Source organism: Lycorma delicatula, chromosome 9 (assembly GCF_047948215.1).
Source record: "Lycorma delicatula isolate Av1 chromosome 9, ASM4794821v1, whole genome shotgun sequence".
NCBI classification, from domain to species: domain Eukaryota; kingdom Metazoa; phylum Arthropoda; class Insecta; order Hemiptera; family Fulgoridae; genus Lycorma; species Lycorma delicatula.
In genome coordinates this window covers 70,189,391-70,207,714 of record NC_134463.1, presented here as the reverse complement: position 1 = coordinate 70,207,714, position 18,324 = coordinate 70,189,391, and the positions used below count along the sequence as shown (strand labels likewise).

At 27.7% G+C, this 18,324-nt stretch overlaps 1 protein-coding gene across 4 annotated transcripts in view; it reads left to right on the top strand.

Annotated features, from left to right (window-relative positions):
• The window catches only part of U2af50 (U2 small nuclear riboprotein auxiliary factor 50), a 38,875-nt gene extending 20,980 nt beyond the window's left edge, over window positions 1-17,895 (top strand). For all 4 annotated transcript variants that reach the window (XM_075374380.1, XM_075374379.1, XM_075374378.1 and 1 more), the window contains exons 7-10: window positions 7,074-7,196; window positions 9,544-9,702; window positions 13,115-13,279; window positions 15,443-17,895. In XM_075374380.1, coding sequence (XP_075230495.1) covers window positions 7,074-7,196; window positions 9,544-9,702; window positions 13,115-13,279; window positions 15,443-15,574 — 579 coding nt within the window. In that variant the 3' untranslated portion in view covers window positions 15,575-17,895. The remainder of the gene's footprint in view (window positions 1-7,073; window positions 7,197-9,543; window positions 9,703-13,114; window positions 13,280-15,442) is intronic.
• The last annotated feature ends 429 nt before the right edge of the window (window positions 17,896-18,324 follow it).

Here is an 18,324-nt window from a genome sequence, read left to right as displayed (position 1 = left end):
ATAGGTTGAAAGCTGTCACTGTTGTAAGGAAATTGTATGAGGGAATTTTACTTGATTCTAAATATTGAATTTAGGAAATTTTCGATTGGAAATTAATAAGTTTAGCTTGCATGTGGTCTACAATGTCAAAGACTTCTTAAAAGTCTTATATAAACAACCATATTATATGTGGTTTATTGAAGGGTGTTCATCGCTGTTAAAACTTAAAATGACATTTGCAACAGAAGCATAAATGTTTTCCCCTCCCTAAATCCGTCCTCTGTGAGAAGACTGTACTCTTCAGACTGTATTTGTCAAATGTTTTGCAACACCTAAACTGAATTCAATTTTTAAATAAGTTGTAAAACAACCCAGAAAAAATTTTAACTTAGAGTTATTAAAAGTGATTTACAAATGATTCTATAAACATTAAAACAAGTTCATGCTGGAGTTCTGTGACTACCATGATTAAGAGTTTTAACATCTACAAATGCTTAAAATATTGTTGTCTTTTCCTATAGAAGTTTTCTCTGTCCAAGACATTTTCAAGATTTTTTATCTAGTTATCCTATAAAAGTGATTTCTAGTTATGATATAAAAGTGATATTTTTTTTTTTACGTAAATTCATTTGTCAAGTTAATTTATTTTAAAATGTACAGTTTTAAGAAAAAAAACTTGCACTAACCAGGTAACAATATTTGTATGAGAAAAAATATAAAGACATAATATTGTTCAAATTGTTTTTTATTTTTTTGTATCTGATTTTCCTAAATCTATTTGTTAAACATTTTGCCTTGCTATGGGTGCTAGTCCAATTTAAATGAAATGTTTTCATGTTGTGATGAAAAAAGGACCCCAGTTTTGGAAATAAAACCTAGGACCAGTTAAATAATCAGTTGGTATTATGAAATTGCTTCAGCAAATGGCTGGCCGTACCTAATTTTCCCAGTAATAATTATGATTCATTTAAAAAATGTTATTAGTGTTACAAGAAGAGACTGTTATGCCGCTTTACTTATTAACTGATCTATTACGTTGGTTTTTTGCAGCTGTTTTTTTTTTTTTTCAGTAAGGGAAATTTTTTCTTTCTTTTTAGCGGTTGACGGCCGATTCTTAGCCTCCATTGCCAGCACAGATTCTTCTTGCGCATTTCTTTCAGCTTTTTTTTTTTAGCTAGCATGAAACGTACGTCCCACCATCATTCCACAATACCACCACACCTCAGTATGGTTGGATATTTTTTCTTTTTTTAATTTTCAGCTTAGTTTTAACCAGTTTGTATTCTGTTTTGATGGGTTTGTTGTTGTCGGTTGTTTTTATTTTTTATTTAGATACAGTTCATTTTTTCCAGCTGTTTCTTTTATCTATTTTAGCTGCAGTGCATATATCCAGATTTATAGACTTACTTGGTCTCTCATTGTTCTCATTTTTTTAGTCAATTTTTTACAGTATGTTTTCCAGGGTACTTTTAAGAAATTTTACATCTACGTACATGCATGTCATTGTCCTTTCAGGGTTAAGACCGCACGTTCCATCAAATAGTTAATATGCATTATTATTTTTATTGTATGTAATGAATAGACATAAGCTTATTATTTTAGAGTTTGACAAAGATAATAGTTAAATTTAAATATGTATGCATTTTGATAAAAGACGGAAAATTTGTTCATCATATGCTTTATTAGAGATTAATTCTGTGGTTGTTGAAAAATGAATTTCATTTTTGTCAATAACAGTTTTGAATTAGGTCAAGAAGAGGCAACAAAAATTTCTAGAAGAGCAGATTACTTTTCAAATTTTTGGATAAAAATTTTTGGTTATTAATATTCAAAATATATGACAGCATGGTTTTCTTTTTCCAAAATGTTATGGCAGTTATCACTAAAAAATGCCAGCAACATACACTGAAGTTGCATGCAGCATAATTTAACCAATTCTTAATTTTAATATACAGAGGCTAGATTTTTATCATTGTTTCTTTCAGCTATTGAAATTTTATTTCTGCTGAACAGTGATCAATTTACAGGATGCTACTCCTTGAGATGTTAAAGGTGTTATGGAATATCAAGAAATTTTTTGTTTTTCCTTAAGAATAGACTCTGCAGAATTATAAAATTTACTTTCAATTGTAATTAAGTATTTTCAATTTAGTAGTAGTTTTTAATAATCTGAATTTAACTACATAGTTTATTTTATATTTAAAATAAGTAATAAGTATAATATTTATACTTTATAATTAATAATAATTAAAGCATTAATAAGTATTATACCTTTGTTTTGTCAATTTTTGAAAAACATGATTCTTTTTTAAATCAGGAAATCATATTAGGGTTAGAGTTTTAATTCTTTTTCTAATGTTTATGTTAACAAAACATCATTGTTCTTATATATCATTATTAGGTTGTTGCTTTTTACTCTCCACATATCAGAAATGTTAGTGTGTATTCTTTGTTGGTTACTCATGGTCAGTATAGGTTATAGGTTGGTAAACCTTTCTTCATGGCCTAATTTTTATTACTATTTTTTCAAAATGGAAATAATTTTATATAATTCTTATACCGAACATTCATAGAAGCATTAAAAAAAAAGTAATATGTATTCGAATAAAAACAAGATTTTCTGAAAATAAGTGTTATATTTTACATAGTTGAAAAATACTCAGCAGTGGAGGAAAAAGATACTTAAAGTCAAATATACTTTCATTATAACTTTTTTTTTTTTTTACTTCCAATATTTTTTTCAAGGTCTTATTTTATAAATTATTTTTAAAACTTGTAAGTTATGCTTTTAATATTCAGGTTATTTACTTAGCAACTCAGGTGGTTGGTAATGAGTCCTTGGTTCATTTTTTTTTTTAATTTCGGTATCATAAAATTTGGATGCAGAGTGTTCTGATGACTTTTACAGGACAATTTCTATGCATCTGTACCTCTTTAAACTGCTTTCTAGAGATTTTATAGGACTTATAATCAATTTTTCATAAGTACAGAAAAAGAATGCATGGAAATAATTAATTTTTTTCTTCTTTCAAATGAAAATATAATATGAAAGTAAGTAAACTGTTAACAAGCCTTTAACTTTTCCAGTTTTCTTGGTGTTAGAAAGATTTCTGTTAATGGGTGTCACAATGTTACAAAATTGTGTGGGATATTAAAGTTTTTTATTATCAAAAGTTTAAAATTGTTTGTTATTTGATTCATTTTAGTTATGTAAATCAAATAAGGGTGAACATAAAGCTGTTACACTTATTTCTGTGTGATATTTTGGAATTAGTCTTTGGAAATATTCTTAACGTTATCATGCCTATTTTTTCATTACAATTTTTTCCTGTTATTTGATGGAGCGTGCAGTGGTTTTTTTTTTTAATTTTTTTGTAGCAAACGATGTGATGATGCTGAGATCATTTGACACGTTTACATTAATGCATGTGATTGGTGAGGCACATGTATTTTCTTCTTTAAGGAAAAGAATTCAGTATACATTCATGTGTCTGTATACTTTTTAAGAGAAAAAACAAAAAAATAATAAACAGATGATGCTGGAATCATCGGTTCAATTTTTAAATTGTCAAATCAAATATTTAGTAATGGTTTTTGCCCCCGTTTGTCATAGCGAAGGTATCGTGGGTAAACACATATCCGAGACCAACCAAGTACAGTTGTAAGGTTGCATTCCATTAAAGGAGCTCTCTATCCTCTCTACTATATATCAAAGGCAAGTCAATAACACCATTCAGTCAGTCTCTCATTTATTCTACTTAACTCTGCATTAATCGACTTCCACATACCTCAAAAGTAATTGTATGTATTCACATATTTATATTAATATAATAAATATTCATTATTATGGTAAATTTTAAATCCAACATGTGTACAAGTGAAACCAGTAATATGTGTTTATTTCTTGTTAACAATTTGAAAATGAGGCTTAATTTGCAGTAGTTAACTTTTTTCTTGTCTATGACGTATTTTGTTTTTTTTAGAGGAAAGGAATAATGTTTATTTTATTTTTGTATCATGATCAATCTGTTTAGTGATGTTTCTTTTGATTATATTGTAAGGTGACACGTCATACTTCTTGTTTTCAGTCTGCCCAGTCTATCTGTCATTACCCTAATTTCTTTCCACTCTTAATTTTCTAGTCATTTGTTTTTTGTTAAGCTCAATAAATGTGTAATTAATGGTTCTTGTTCAGTCTTTATTAGCATCTTTTTCTTTGTCCAATTTACTGTATATGATCAGTTCTGATTAATGTGAATAGAATAGTTCAAGATGTTTAAATCTTGCATATATGCACACTAATGTTTTTGTCTTATGTCAAGTTAGTTGTTAAATTCATACATATTGTTGAATCTTAATAGGATTTCTATCTTACTGTTTTATACATTCATTTTTGAATAGTTTATAACATCCAAACTTGTTACACAATAAAAAATAGTTTTGTGTTCATTAGACCCTATGTTACTGATAATTGCCCAGATTTTAAAACATTGCTTTTGTATTACTACTACTTGTGGTAGTAGAATATAAGTAATTATCAAAATAGTCTTAAAATTTTGTGACACTACTGTTGCCGCATTTTCTCAGAATAATTATTAAATTATTATTTTTTTTTTTTTTTTTTGAGTTTGTCTTACATTACACAGATATTGATGGATATTACACAAATTACTGCTTATATAACTGCTACAAAAATCTTTTGCTTCTCTCATAAATTACTATTTTACAAAGTGGATACAGGAAAATTTTTTCCTATTTATTAATGTGGTATGTGAAACTTAACAATGTTTTTGTAATAAATGTGGCTAAGCTTCTTTGTAGGATTTTTGAGTAAAAAAGTGTTTGATGTGTTTATAGCAACTGATTGTTTCTGTTATTACACTCTTTAATGGATGAGACTACTTTATTGATGAAAAATCTAGTATAAATTCATAATCGCAAAGGCATAATTATGATATGAATGTCTTTTTAAACTAAATCTGTACCTTTTTATTTTTGTTATGAGACTGTCTTGTTTTAGTTTACCTTTGTTTAGTTGGGTATAAATGTTTACAGTAGTTAATGCTTAATTGTCTATTGGTCTTTGGATTGACTGTCACAGAAATAAGGAGTGTGCATTTTGTCATATTTAATCTTGACTAACCCATATTATTGATTTTTTATGGCAGGCTGATTTTCTTTTTCCCTTTACATAATTTTTTTCTCTGCTTTTGTTTACAATTGTAAGATGTCTGATTTATTGTCCTGGTAAATTATTTATGTGTATCCTCATTAGTTAGTTATTGACATTTTTGTTAGTACCCTTGAGAAATTTAGACACTTTAAGGATAAATTGTTTATGTAAGCCTCATTTTCATTTTGTTTTCTTAAAAGGTAAGAAGTCAGAAATTAACGATTTAATGAAAGATTAGCTACTTTTAAGTTAAGTTGCTGATGTAAAGACTTTTGTATTATACATTATTTAATATAATGTATATATATTAAGTTTTCTTTTTTTCTAATTTTTATATAATAAAATAATTTTTTTTTTAAGTACTTAATTTGAAATCAACTAATTCAAAACTGAAATCATTGGTGAAGTTTCAAAATAATTAATCTGTGAGTGGATGATTTATGCACATACTTTGATTTTGATACATACTTTAAAATAAAGCAAAGTAGGTGCAAGAAGTTGGATTACAAGATATTTTTTAGTTTTTTTTTAAATTCATTTTTGTATTATATCCACTCAGAGATTTAAAGTGAAATGGCAGCATATTATAACATTATTAATCTAGCCCTGATCTGGTATGTGAACCTTTTTTTGTGTCACTAACACGTAACAGGAGATTTAACCCAAGATTTTTTTTTTTAGAATTTTTTTGAGAAATCAGCATGCTTATTGCTACACCTACTGGCTCTCCAGTTAGTGTAAACTATGAGCTTTTATTTAATTACATCTTTTTTTTTTTAAATTTCATGTAACATTTTTATATTACTTGTAAACAGGTTCAAATGTGCTGTGCAATCCATATTATCTATGCCTTCCACTAGCCTGGTAAATATTGTTCTGATTAAAGAATTGCACAGGTCCAAATCAAACCACTGTTTAATAATAATTTTTGTCTTGTACAACATCTTTGTAGGTTTAATAAATAAGTAGAACTGAAATAAACCAAATGAGACACTACCAAATTCTCAAAATTTAAAAAGTATTCAAATTTTGTAATGTAAAAATTAGAAAATTAATTACTACTTTTACGTTAGATGGTTTTCTAACTCAATATATTTAGTCTGTTCATATATATGAATTAATTAATTTGCACATACATTTATAGCAAAAATTTAGATTTGTGTACAGTTTATAGTATTGCATTTTAGTCATGATGTACATAGTCAAATTATTAAGTAGAATATTAGAATAAGATTTTAAATAATTCAAATTAAACTATTAATAATACTAATCAAATTCATTGTAGGTATAGTATGGAATAGGTAGTTTGTATGTGATAAGAAAGTGTTAAAATCTGTTTTTAATCTATTTATATCTTCTTCACTGTTACAACTTTAGTTCATGCTAAAAGAAATACAAGTAAATAGAACATTGAACATTATCAGTAAATGAATGTGGCCATCCAAATTACTTGGCCTGCTTGTATACTGTGGAATTTTTTAAAATTATTTTTCTTTGTATTTGACATTTTGGGTACTTTTTCTAAAAAGTTAAAAGCCAAGCATATGTTAATGAAAATTGTTAAAATTGAATTCAGGATTGATTTCTAAATTAAATAGTCTTTTATTGCAAAAATACTTTTTTTCCTTAAGTTAATTATAATCTCACCAGTAGTAGTAATTTATAATGTTAGTTATGTTTCTATACAGTTAGATCACATTAGTTAATCTCATTTAGCATTATTTTTAGTTTCAAATATAACTAAATAACTAACTAAATAATAACTTGTTAACTGCTTGTTTTTTTTGTTTTGTTTTTTTTTAATGTTATGGTATGCTGCTACATTTCCTGTTAGTTTATAAATATAAGTTATTCATGCATTATTTTAATTAATAGTGTCTTTTGTTGGTTTCTTTCTCTCCTCTCATTATCATTGGGCTAGGTTAAAGAGCTGCTGATGTCATTCGGTCAGCTGAGGGCATTCAACCTTGTTAAGGATTCTGCCACGGGTCTCAGCAAAGGTTATGCATTCTGCGAGTATGCAGATGTTATTATGACTGACCAGGTATGTGTTGATTTTTTTCTTGTATTAAAACTGTGAATAAGAAGAAATATATGAAAATAAATTTTAAGTAATTTTTTATTAAATATTGTAAATTAATAAGTATTTATTAGGGTTGTCTTGCTCATCGAACTAAATAAGATCTTGTGGGTGGTAACCAAAAAATTAGATAATTTGGATATAAAATGGTGCGATAGCAGTCATAAATAAATTTTTTAAATAACAAAAGATTAGTATTCTAAATATGATTTTAACAATTGTAATCAAGAATTTCCAAAATTGTGATTAACAAAAATATTTTGAAAAGTATATTTTTTATGTGAAGAAGAAAAATTGTACACTAAAATCTATGGAAAAAGAAGATTAAATCTATTATATTAGACAAATTTTAAACAAATTAAAGTATCTAATGTTGATAAAGTGGGTAACTTGTTTGCTTTCCTGATTCACTAATTTTTGTGTAAATATCATGCCAGTTAGGACAGAATGTATTAATAACCTTCTTAAAATTATTCATTTTAAGCCAGCGTTACTTCAAGAATTTGTTGCTGTTGCACTTTTAATTCTTTTGATTGTCCATGTTTTGATTTACAGCCAGTAATATCAGCCTCTTGTTTATCAGTAAAGTATGGATTATGGGACCAGATCAAAAAAATGTGAGAAATTTACAAAAAAATTACATAATTAAAAGTAGGAGTTTATGTAGATTTTTGTTAACCTGTAAAAATGTCAGGTAAAACAAAGTTAGGTAGATACTAGTCAGATTACTGAAATTTAATTTAAAATGAGAGAATAAAGAGTAAAATAAGTATTCATTTATTTTTGTGTTAATTTATTTTTCTATCTTTTTAATATTTAATTTTTTTATCCTTTTTGCTGCATTAATTTGAAAAAAAAACTTTTATTTATGCCAGATAATGGGGCTGTATATATTCATCAAACAAAAACGAGATAAATACAAGTAAAATATTCAAGAGAAAGAAAAAAATAAATGGAAATCTTTATTTTCCTCCGTATCACATGTTTCTTGACACAGATTGTTCTAATATAAATCACCTCGTATTATTTGTTCATTGGAAGTGTTGTTTTTGCTTGTGTTTTAAAGTCAGTTTTAAAATGAGTTCCCTTTCGTCAAACTCCAATAAGGAAAATATGAGTTGCAATATATTTTCTCAATTCAACAGGCATAAAACCAGCAGAAATTATTTGTGCAAACCAGTAGCAATACAGAGAAGTTATGAATGGATTGATTACTTTAAAAAAATTAAGATTTTTGTCTGCGATGAATAGTGAAAAGTAGGCCTTCCGCAGGAAAGTTAATATTATGATATTCTGGGATATGGAAGGATGAGTTTTTATTCACGTAGTGTCTAAAGGTGAAATTCTGAATACTGCAAACTGCTGTGATCACTGTAGGCAAATTCAACTCCTAAAGCCTTTGTAAACTTTGAAAAGTGTGATTTTGCTTTATGATAAGAGTTTAGCCAACCCAAAACTATACGAGATCTGTTACATTATTTGCCTACAAGAGATTAGTTTTGAACTGCTGGACCGCCCACTTATTGCCCAGATTTCGATCCAGACTTGAAAATTATAATTTTTTGTTCTACTGTAAGAAGAGCTGTAAGGGAATTATTTCTGTGAAGAGGTCAAGGAAACTGTACAAAATTGAGTACATGTTAGATCTAAAGTCTCTTCCAGAGAGGAATTCAAAAGCTTGTTAAAGGTTGGTCTAAAAGGAGAGAATTATGTTGAAAAATAAGCATACTTCATTTATGAAGGTGCAAATAAAAATAATGGTTTTTTAATCTTCACTTTACTTTTTGACTTAACTTTTATTAAGATGTACCGATTAGAGATTGCTCTTTGGTTGAAAAATGTATTGTTGGAGGAGAAACTGAAATTAACTAAAAATAAGAAGAATGCGCATCTAAAATAATGTTTTAGTTGTGAATAGAATGTGTTAAAAAATTCTAAGGTGTGGGTCTACTGACAAAATGTTTCTGTATGGACTGACACTGAGTGGAGGAAGTTTATAAAAATTAATAATTATCCATTCAACTAAATATTATGGCAATGAAAGGTTAGTGGCTGGAATATGAAAATTCGACTATTGTAGTTTGAAATAGTGAGTACATTTTTCAACCGTTAGTGAAATTTTCTTATTTTTGTGTTTTGTTTTACAGAATCTCTTATTATATTTATTGTATGGAAAATTGTGTAACTATCAATATTTTAGTAAGATTATCAGAAAATGTAGATTTTAGAAACATGCTGTTTTTGCCACTGTTAAAGTAGAGATACTCTCACTAGGTGTAAAGCAGTCTATTAATTTTAAAAAATTTTTTAGGCAATTGCTGGCTTAAATGGTATGCAGTTGGGCGATAAGAAGTTAATAGTACAAAGAGCCAGTGTAGGTGCGAAGAATGCTGTGCTTGGGCAACAGATGCCAGTTACTATACAAGTGCCTGGTTTATCAATGGTCGGCACTTCTGGACCTCCTACTGAAGTAAGTTATTCTTATAATATTATTATTAAATTGTGTCAGTTTTTAATACCGGTAAATATAAATTAATCATTATGTTATATTTTGTTATTAGATTATTCTCTATCATATTTGGCAAAATATTTTCCCTTATACCTTTTGTTCTATATATTCTTTTCACCTCTTTACACCGTTAATGTTACTTTTCCTTTTAACCCTGTATGGTTTTTCTCTATATCAAATAAAGCATAGAACCTGTTGTATTTTCTTGTACCTTTTATTCTACATGTTTTTCTTTTTACACAGGGTTCTCCCAAGCCTTAAAAGACAGGTAATTTCAATTTAGTTAGATAAAGTCAGGGAAGGTTTTGAAAAATCACCGTAAATTGGGGAAATTTATTGAAATTTGTAAAATGCCAGGGAAAATTTGAAAATTTTATTTGAGTGGAAAGTATACTAAAAGACTGAACTCATCAATGTTTGAAAAATATACTATCCATTTGAGAAAAGCAATCAACAATTTTATGTATATATATTACTAGCAAAAATGCTATAAATTATAGAATTCCATTACCAGGTAAAAAATCCATTGAATCCAATCAAATCTTATTGATATTCATTGAATTTGACAATGTTTGGGCCACATCCTTCTCAAATCCACAGAGGTACTGGCCTTCACGGCATGAGTGATAGCGTCTTAGCCTTTCATCTGGAGGTACTGGGTTCAAATCTGTCAGGCATGGCATTTTCAAACTGTACAAAGATTGTCCCTCATCTCATCCTCTGAAGCAGTACCTAATGGTGGTCCTGGAGGTTAACAAAAGAAAATTCTATTTCAGTGATTTTTCAATAACATTTGATTAGATTCAATAGGTTTCTTCATGGACAATCTATTAAATCTAACCAAATCGTAGTCCAATTAGATAAAGATCGAGCCTGATCCCATTGAAATTAAATCAATTCAGTGGATTTTTTAAGCAGTGCTGCAAATTTCAAATAAGTATCTAACAATTTTCATAATGAATAAGTAAGTATTCGTGCTTGTTAATATTGTACATACATTATGGATGTGGTACTTTAAGTTTTTGAATAATTTTTGAGTCTAGTATGAGTATTTTAGAATAGAGTAGAGTATTTAAAAACATTTTTAGTGATAAATATTTTAATACTCATGATCCATCCCCAATTATTTTTGTTATAAGGTTACTTCTACTGTGAAATATATTTTCGTATTGGACTGAGATTAATTTTGTACTGATATTGCAAAATATAACCAGTTTATTAATTTTTCAACTTGAATTTCCAAGTTGAAAAATCTTAATTTATTGTGAGCTAGTTTGAATGTTGTTTGGAAAAATATTGTTAGACTTCATCTACATCATGGTTATTTTAGTCAGTGAAAATTACTTTTCAAAATTTTGAAAGAACCCTGTTACATTTCTTTACACCCTTCATGTTACTTGTCCTTTTAACCCTGTATGGTTTTTGTATGTCAAATAAAGTGTAGAACCTGTAGTATTTGTTTGATTTTGTTTGATAGCTTTTATTCTACATATTTTCTATACACTTCTTTACGCTTTTCCTTTTAATCCTGTGTAGTTTTTTTATACAACTTGTTGAATGATTCATCTTTCTTTATAAGTTTATTTTCTCTATGTATAGCTTATTTTCTGCTTGGAAGCTGACACTGCCTGTCTTTTTTCTCTTCAAATCCTGGTTTTTAATGAATTGATGTTGCACTTCTCAGTGAAGTGCAATTTTTTAATTTTACATTTCATGTAATAATGTTTACATCATTGTTTTATTTATTAATAATTTATTAGAATTATTTAAATCATTATAATTGTATAGAGAATTTCATGCGCATTCTAGTGCACATGGATGAAATATCCTACATTTAGATATATTTAAAAAACAAGTTTTAAAAGTTTATTATAAAAATATTGTAAAAAAAGTTTTACATTACCAGATAAATTCTGTTAATGATCAAAGTAGTTACTCTGCCTGACCATCCAGGATGTCAATTGTAGTTTCCTCTTTATTCCCAGGTTGTTGTATTAATAACTATGGTGTGGTTAATCGTATGTTATGATGATGTATTCTCTGGTGAAGGTAATGGATTATGTAATTAAAGATTAATCAGTGAATGTTATGATGTAAAACTGGCAATATCAGGTGCATTAAAAATAATCTGATGTACAAGCAGATTTAATTTTGTCCTTGAATATATGTTTTAAAGTGCAAATACTTCATTGTCATTGTTGTGTGTGATTAACATGCATAAATTATGAACAGGGTTGTGTGGGTTTTATTATGTAGTGTACTGTTTTAGAGGTAACATAATGGTTTTTCTAGTACATAATGACAAGTGAGCAGATGTCTCATGTCATTCTTCATATAACACAATTTAAGTTTACAAAAAAGGAGTAACAAGTAGTATACAGATAGTTTTTTTAATGTCCTCCAATTGGCCAATTTTTTGTGAACATATGATATCATGTGATATTCAAAATGTGGAAAAACCATATTTTTGTACTTATCCTGTGAACAGTAGTAATATACATACTGGGTCATTACAGTGGGAGCGTGCTAGTCTCCTGCCTGTTGACAAAATATAACAGTTCATTTAAAGGAAAAAAAATCCTGTACAACCTAAATCCTCAACTTTAAAAAAATTGCTGTAGAGGTTGTCCAAATAATTTCTTAAATAAATTTTGTCTGTGTACCTCTGTAAATGATGTTTGTGTTACCAACAATAATAATGAAACCACTCACTCTGTCAAGCAGCCACCACTATGAAGCAGAGATCTACTTACTGTATAAGAACATAGAAATTCATTCTTTCAAGAGATTTGATTTTCATTCAATCATCATGATAGATACGATAATCATTTAAAGATATTCTCCTTGGAGAATCTTGACTTCTAGTTACCTTCTAAGAAATATTAACAAAATTAAAATAAAAATATTTTATATTTGAGAACCAACATGTCTTTCATGAGATAATTTTGTCTTTTTTTCCCCCCTAAAAACTTGAGCATCAAGAATAACAGTAAAGTTAAATGTTTTATATGATGTGTCTTGAGAACTATTGTCCATTGTATATGTTTTTTTTTTTTGTTTGTTATATCTGAATGTAATCAAAAAATTAAGAAATTCATAGAATATGAAATATATGATTAAAGATGTATTGAGGTATATGGTGGTCATTTTTAGTATGTATTGTAACATTGTAAATAAAATTTCTAAAAATTTATTTTTGTAAAAACATTGTCTTTATAATTAATACTTAAACTGGATTGCATGATGTTTTAATTATTTATTTATTCATGTTAAAGTACTCATCTTGTAACATAATATTATTACATTATTAGAATTAAAGAATTGTTTGGATGTATGAATTGAATTACTTGATAAATCTTTATTATTATTACAGGTGTTATGTTTACTAAACAGCGTTACTCCAGAAGAGTTGCAGGATGAACTAGAATATGAAGATATTCTGGAGGATATTAGAGAAGAATGTAGTAAGTATGGCATCGTAAGATCAATTGAAATACCAAGACCTATTGAAGGAGTCGATGTACCTGGATGTGGGAAGGTAATTATTTATTTCTTGTTTTAATATATAATTTAGAAACTCCTTATAAATACAGTATTTTTGTCTTGATGTATGGTTCTTGTGATATATATATATATTCAAAAATTTCTATTATGAGGATCATTAAAATGTAAAGTAGAATTTTGTGGCGCAGACGAAGGAAGGGCAGGAAATGTGGTGGGGCATTGCTGATAGTTAGTTGGATATGTTTGGTGGGAAGCAATTGGCCAGCACATTTGTAGGTCATGTTTCCACATCAGCAGAAGATTGTCTTAGCAAAAAATTTTGAAACGGCCATGATGAATCAGAGAATAAAATTCATGATCATTGTCTGTGGACACTTACATTGTGTTTAAGTGATGATAATGCTGAAGTGTTTTTCACCCAGAAAAAAATGATACAGTAATAGTTTGGCTACAGCCTACTGTGGTCTTAAACTAGTCCTCTTTACAGTAAAAAACTTGTGAGTGAAACTGCAGATTATTTTAAATTATATGCTTATATTAAAATAGCTTTTTTTTTTTAATCAATATGTATAAAATATACTTAGTATGTTTAATATACTTATTACCCTAATAAGTATCATAATATATACATTTCAAAACTATTTTCAGTGATTGTTAGTACTAATAATATCAGTATGATCAGCGACACTAGTCATACAGAAAATACAACTTAAAAATTGGCACAAGAGCACCTGTTTTGAAATGTTATATTTATTAGAACTAGTTGTGTATCTGGTTATCATTTAAAAAGCCTGGAGTTATCAGTAATTTGCAGTTGCACAGTGAATGTTCTCTTGTAAAATGAATATGTATTAAGGGTTCTAAACTATTGTTTAAGATATAAATTATTTGCAGAGTTAAATTGTTAAACATTAATGAACATATAAAGCATAAAAAAATGCGTTTGCGTAAGTTATTTACAACCTACACCACATATCTGTGTGCTACACGCATGTAGTGCATACATGGGTATGCGACAATATAAGCCCATTTTACTTCCTTATGTACCAACTAAACTGTCAGCCATTTTTACACATGCATTGATAAATGGTAAGGAACAAGTGATTCAATTGGCTGATAACCGCAATGAAATTTTTTGAAGAAATCTTTTACCAATTTATCTCTTGTCTGCCAACTCCTTTGCTCCAACCTACCTGTCAACTCTTTCGAACTTAGGTTTAATACATTGCTAACTTTCATTGTACAAATTTTCAAGCACCACATTGATGGATAGATAGGGTTTCCTGGAAAAATGACACCTGTCTTACTTGGTCCCTGTACCAACAAAACTGTCAGCCTGCTTGGATCTGTAAAATACTTTAGTAATATATCAGTTTCCAATAAATCCTGTCTACAACAAAGATCAAACTACTTTTTCATCACTAGCTCTTGGACTAAAATATTTTATCCTTAATATCATTAACAATCTTATACAGAAGTTCACAGAAAACATTAAGATTTTCTCTTGTACGCTGATTTTATGTGAGGAAAAACACATATCCTTATGGAGCTGTTGTCATATTATTTGATTCAATTTCCAAAATAAGTTCATTAATCTTCACTCATAAGGGTTATGTGTTCTAGTAAGAGTAACTTAGGAGATGCTTACATAGAAGTACCACTTTTTTTAAATGCATCTGAGAATCCATAGCCTCAAGTAATGGTCAATCTAATAAACTAATGTCACTCTAGAATGAAAATAATTTAGTCCAAAAATATCATCCATATTCAGTAATATTGGAAATTATATGTTAGTACAATAAATTTAAAAAATACAATTAGTTTCTTGCACGATATAAAATAATTTCCTGTAGAAGTTAAAAGTTTGTGAATTCTATATTAAAATTTTGGGGTCAGCTTGTCTTCATTCATATGAAAGATAACTAAAATATATTACCTTATCTGTTGTCATGAACTCATAGAGGTCTCACTAAATTTTTGAGTGAATTATCTCAAGGTTCAAATCCTATTGTCAGTGAAATTTGTGTACATTTGTTGTTCTGAGTAGATTTTGAATAAAAATTTTTTTCCAGGTGTGAAAACTTTTTAATGTATTTTGTATTCATGATGAGTAATAGGTGACAGTATCAGTTTTTGTTATAAATGTATGTATTTTTTTTTTATTGTAAAAACTTCTGTAAGTTTTTTCTTTTTTCAGGTGTTTATTGAATTTAATTCCGTTATCGATTGCCAAAAAGCACAACAATCACTTACTGGAAGAAAGTTTAACAACCGTGTTGTTGTAACATCATATTTTGATCCAGATAAATATCATCGTCGTGAATTCTAAATTATGATTTATTTAATTATTTATAATTTTACTTTTTAATTTTTAAATAAAAGGACTATAATAAATGGCTCATCAAAAAAAACAAAAACAAAAAAAAAACATCATAATAAAAGGTGAATGCTAATATTACTATATGATGAAATGTTTTTCAGTTTGTAAAGTTAATTTCTTTTCTCTTTTCTTAATATAGTATTGATGTCAAACAATTAATGTTATAGTGTATTTTTTTAAGGTTTAATTTTTCTCCTCTTGGTTTTACAACTCAGGTATAATATGATATATGAGTTTTCTGTCAAGCATTCATTTGCTTTCCTCTGCAGAGGTGAACAAAATTCTGAAATTGAAAAATTTTTGCTGTGAACATATCTTTTGAACGATCTTCTGAAAACTATAATGTGAAATATTGCAGTTACTTCCTCAAAGATCTTTCAAGAGTTATAAGTAACTTTTGTTGTGTAGATTTTTAACTTTCCTTTTGGTTTTAAGGAACATTTCCTCAAGATGTGATTGTACTGAAAATTGCAGTTTTGTTTAGAACAGTTTTGGCTATCGCTCTGTTTAGAGTTCTAGTAGTTTTTTCTTTTGACTAACTCTTAGCTGCCAAAGCTTAAATAATGATGGTAAATTAATGATTAATTGGGGAAAATTTCCTCATATTGCTGTTAATGGTAGTTGGCTTGTAACTTTACTACTCTATTGTCCTTCCAAAAACTAATACCTACATTTTTGAATTCATCTTTCTAATTTAATGTTAATGTTCTGCATGCCATATTATTTTCTGTTTTGAGTCTTTCAAAAAGGTTTGCAAATGTATAGAAAATTATCAAAATATATAATTCTATTTTTTCCCCTTTTTATGTTAAATCCAAAACTACACGCTCCTTCCAAATTATTATCTGGTAAAGATATCTTACTGTGTCAAACCAGAATTAAAAACCAAGCCAAATATACTTTTTGAGCATTTTTCTTGTACTATTGACATTCAGTTGTACATTCTTTTATTCTATTCATCTGTTTCAATGTTATCATTTTCTTAAGTTAATTAGGAATCTGGTGTTGATTAACTAGAAGTAAATTATTTACTTGTCAATTTTTAGTAGTTGACTTATGTCCTGTATCAGGATTTTTACTATTATTAGTGTGCCCAACATACAAAAGCAGGCAGCTTTTATAAAAAAAATTGTCTGCTTTTATCAAAAAAAAAGCTGCTGCTTTTTATAAAATAAAATGAGAATCCAAGTCATGAAATACTGCATCCAATATAACCTTCAGACATATTTATTATCTTTGCTGAAAGGTCAAGTTATCTGTCTTTTATTTCTGATAAAAATCCTATCTACATGATGTATGATATTGAGAAACCAGCATGTTGTACTTGTAATGTGTTTGTTTCTATAATCATTTTATATTGTTTTGATAAAACAGATTTTTTCTTTGTTATTGAATTAAAATTATTAAAAAAAACGTAATTTCAAGCTTCAGTTAATATTAATTGATTCAGTTTAAAACTGCTGAAAGCTTTTTTTATATGAATTTTCTCATTACACTAATTTTAGTAGATCTACAAAGGTTACACATGCAAAGAAAAATGGTTTATAAGAAAATCTAACCTTTTAACAAAATTACCTTAGTGATAGGTTGTCTAAATGAATTTTTTACCTTTCACCTATTGTTCACTGTATGAAAAGATTTCTATGCGCGTGTGTAAGTAGACACACACACAGAGGATAAGAGATTTGTTTCTAATTTTTATGACGTGTCTATTATTGTAATGCTATAATTTTCATTGCTATTATTTTGATATTTTATATATTTTTATTTATGAAGTAAGTTATTATGACCATTGTTCATATTTATACATTTGTTATAAAGCAGTTAGATGTAGAATCATAATTTTTCATTTTTATGTACTTTGGTTTACATGAAAACTAATGACGTAAAGCAAAAAATATTTGAATGAAGTTATTCATTCAGTTTTATTCCAGAAGAAATTATAGATTTTTTTTTGTAATTTTCATTTTAAAATTTAGTAATGAATCAGACTAGATTATAATTAATGATAAATTAATTTTTTAAATTCTATATTCTTGTATTTTAAATTGTGATTGTAATTAATTTTTAGTTTTGTGTAATATTTTGGTGTTAAATGTTTCACTTAATAATAAAAACATTATTAGTCCTAAACAAATGCAGTTTGTTTGTCTTATGAATACAATTTACAGAGTTAGTTAAAGAATATTTCTAATTTAAAAAAAAAATAAAAATAATTTAAGCTGTAAAAAGACAAAATGCAATAAATTAATTTATGTAATTATATAATAGCTTGATGTTGGGTCTTTAATTAATTCCTGAAATAATATATCAGTAAATATTTATTGTTTGTTACATTTAATAATAATTTTGTCTTAAGTTGTATAACTAGACTTTGTCTCACAAAACTATGCAGCAGATATAAATATGAATTCAGCGTGTATAATTAATAAAGCCTAGCATAGGGCTTTACATAATTTTAATCGAAGACCAACGACTTAATTACTCTGCACCTTCTGCAACGTGAGGGCTGTTTGCCGTCGAATGTTTAGGTGTGCTAACAGAATTCTTGGATGAATTATGTTGAGTAAATTTCTTGTACACCATAATCTGTTGTATGGAGAAAGGTTCAAACCATGTGTGGATCAGTACAGTCACCACAGCTGATTGGATTGCAAAGTGGAAAAACCCTTGTTATCACACCAGTTGATGTAGCGACC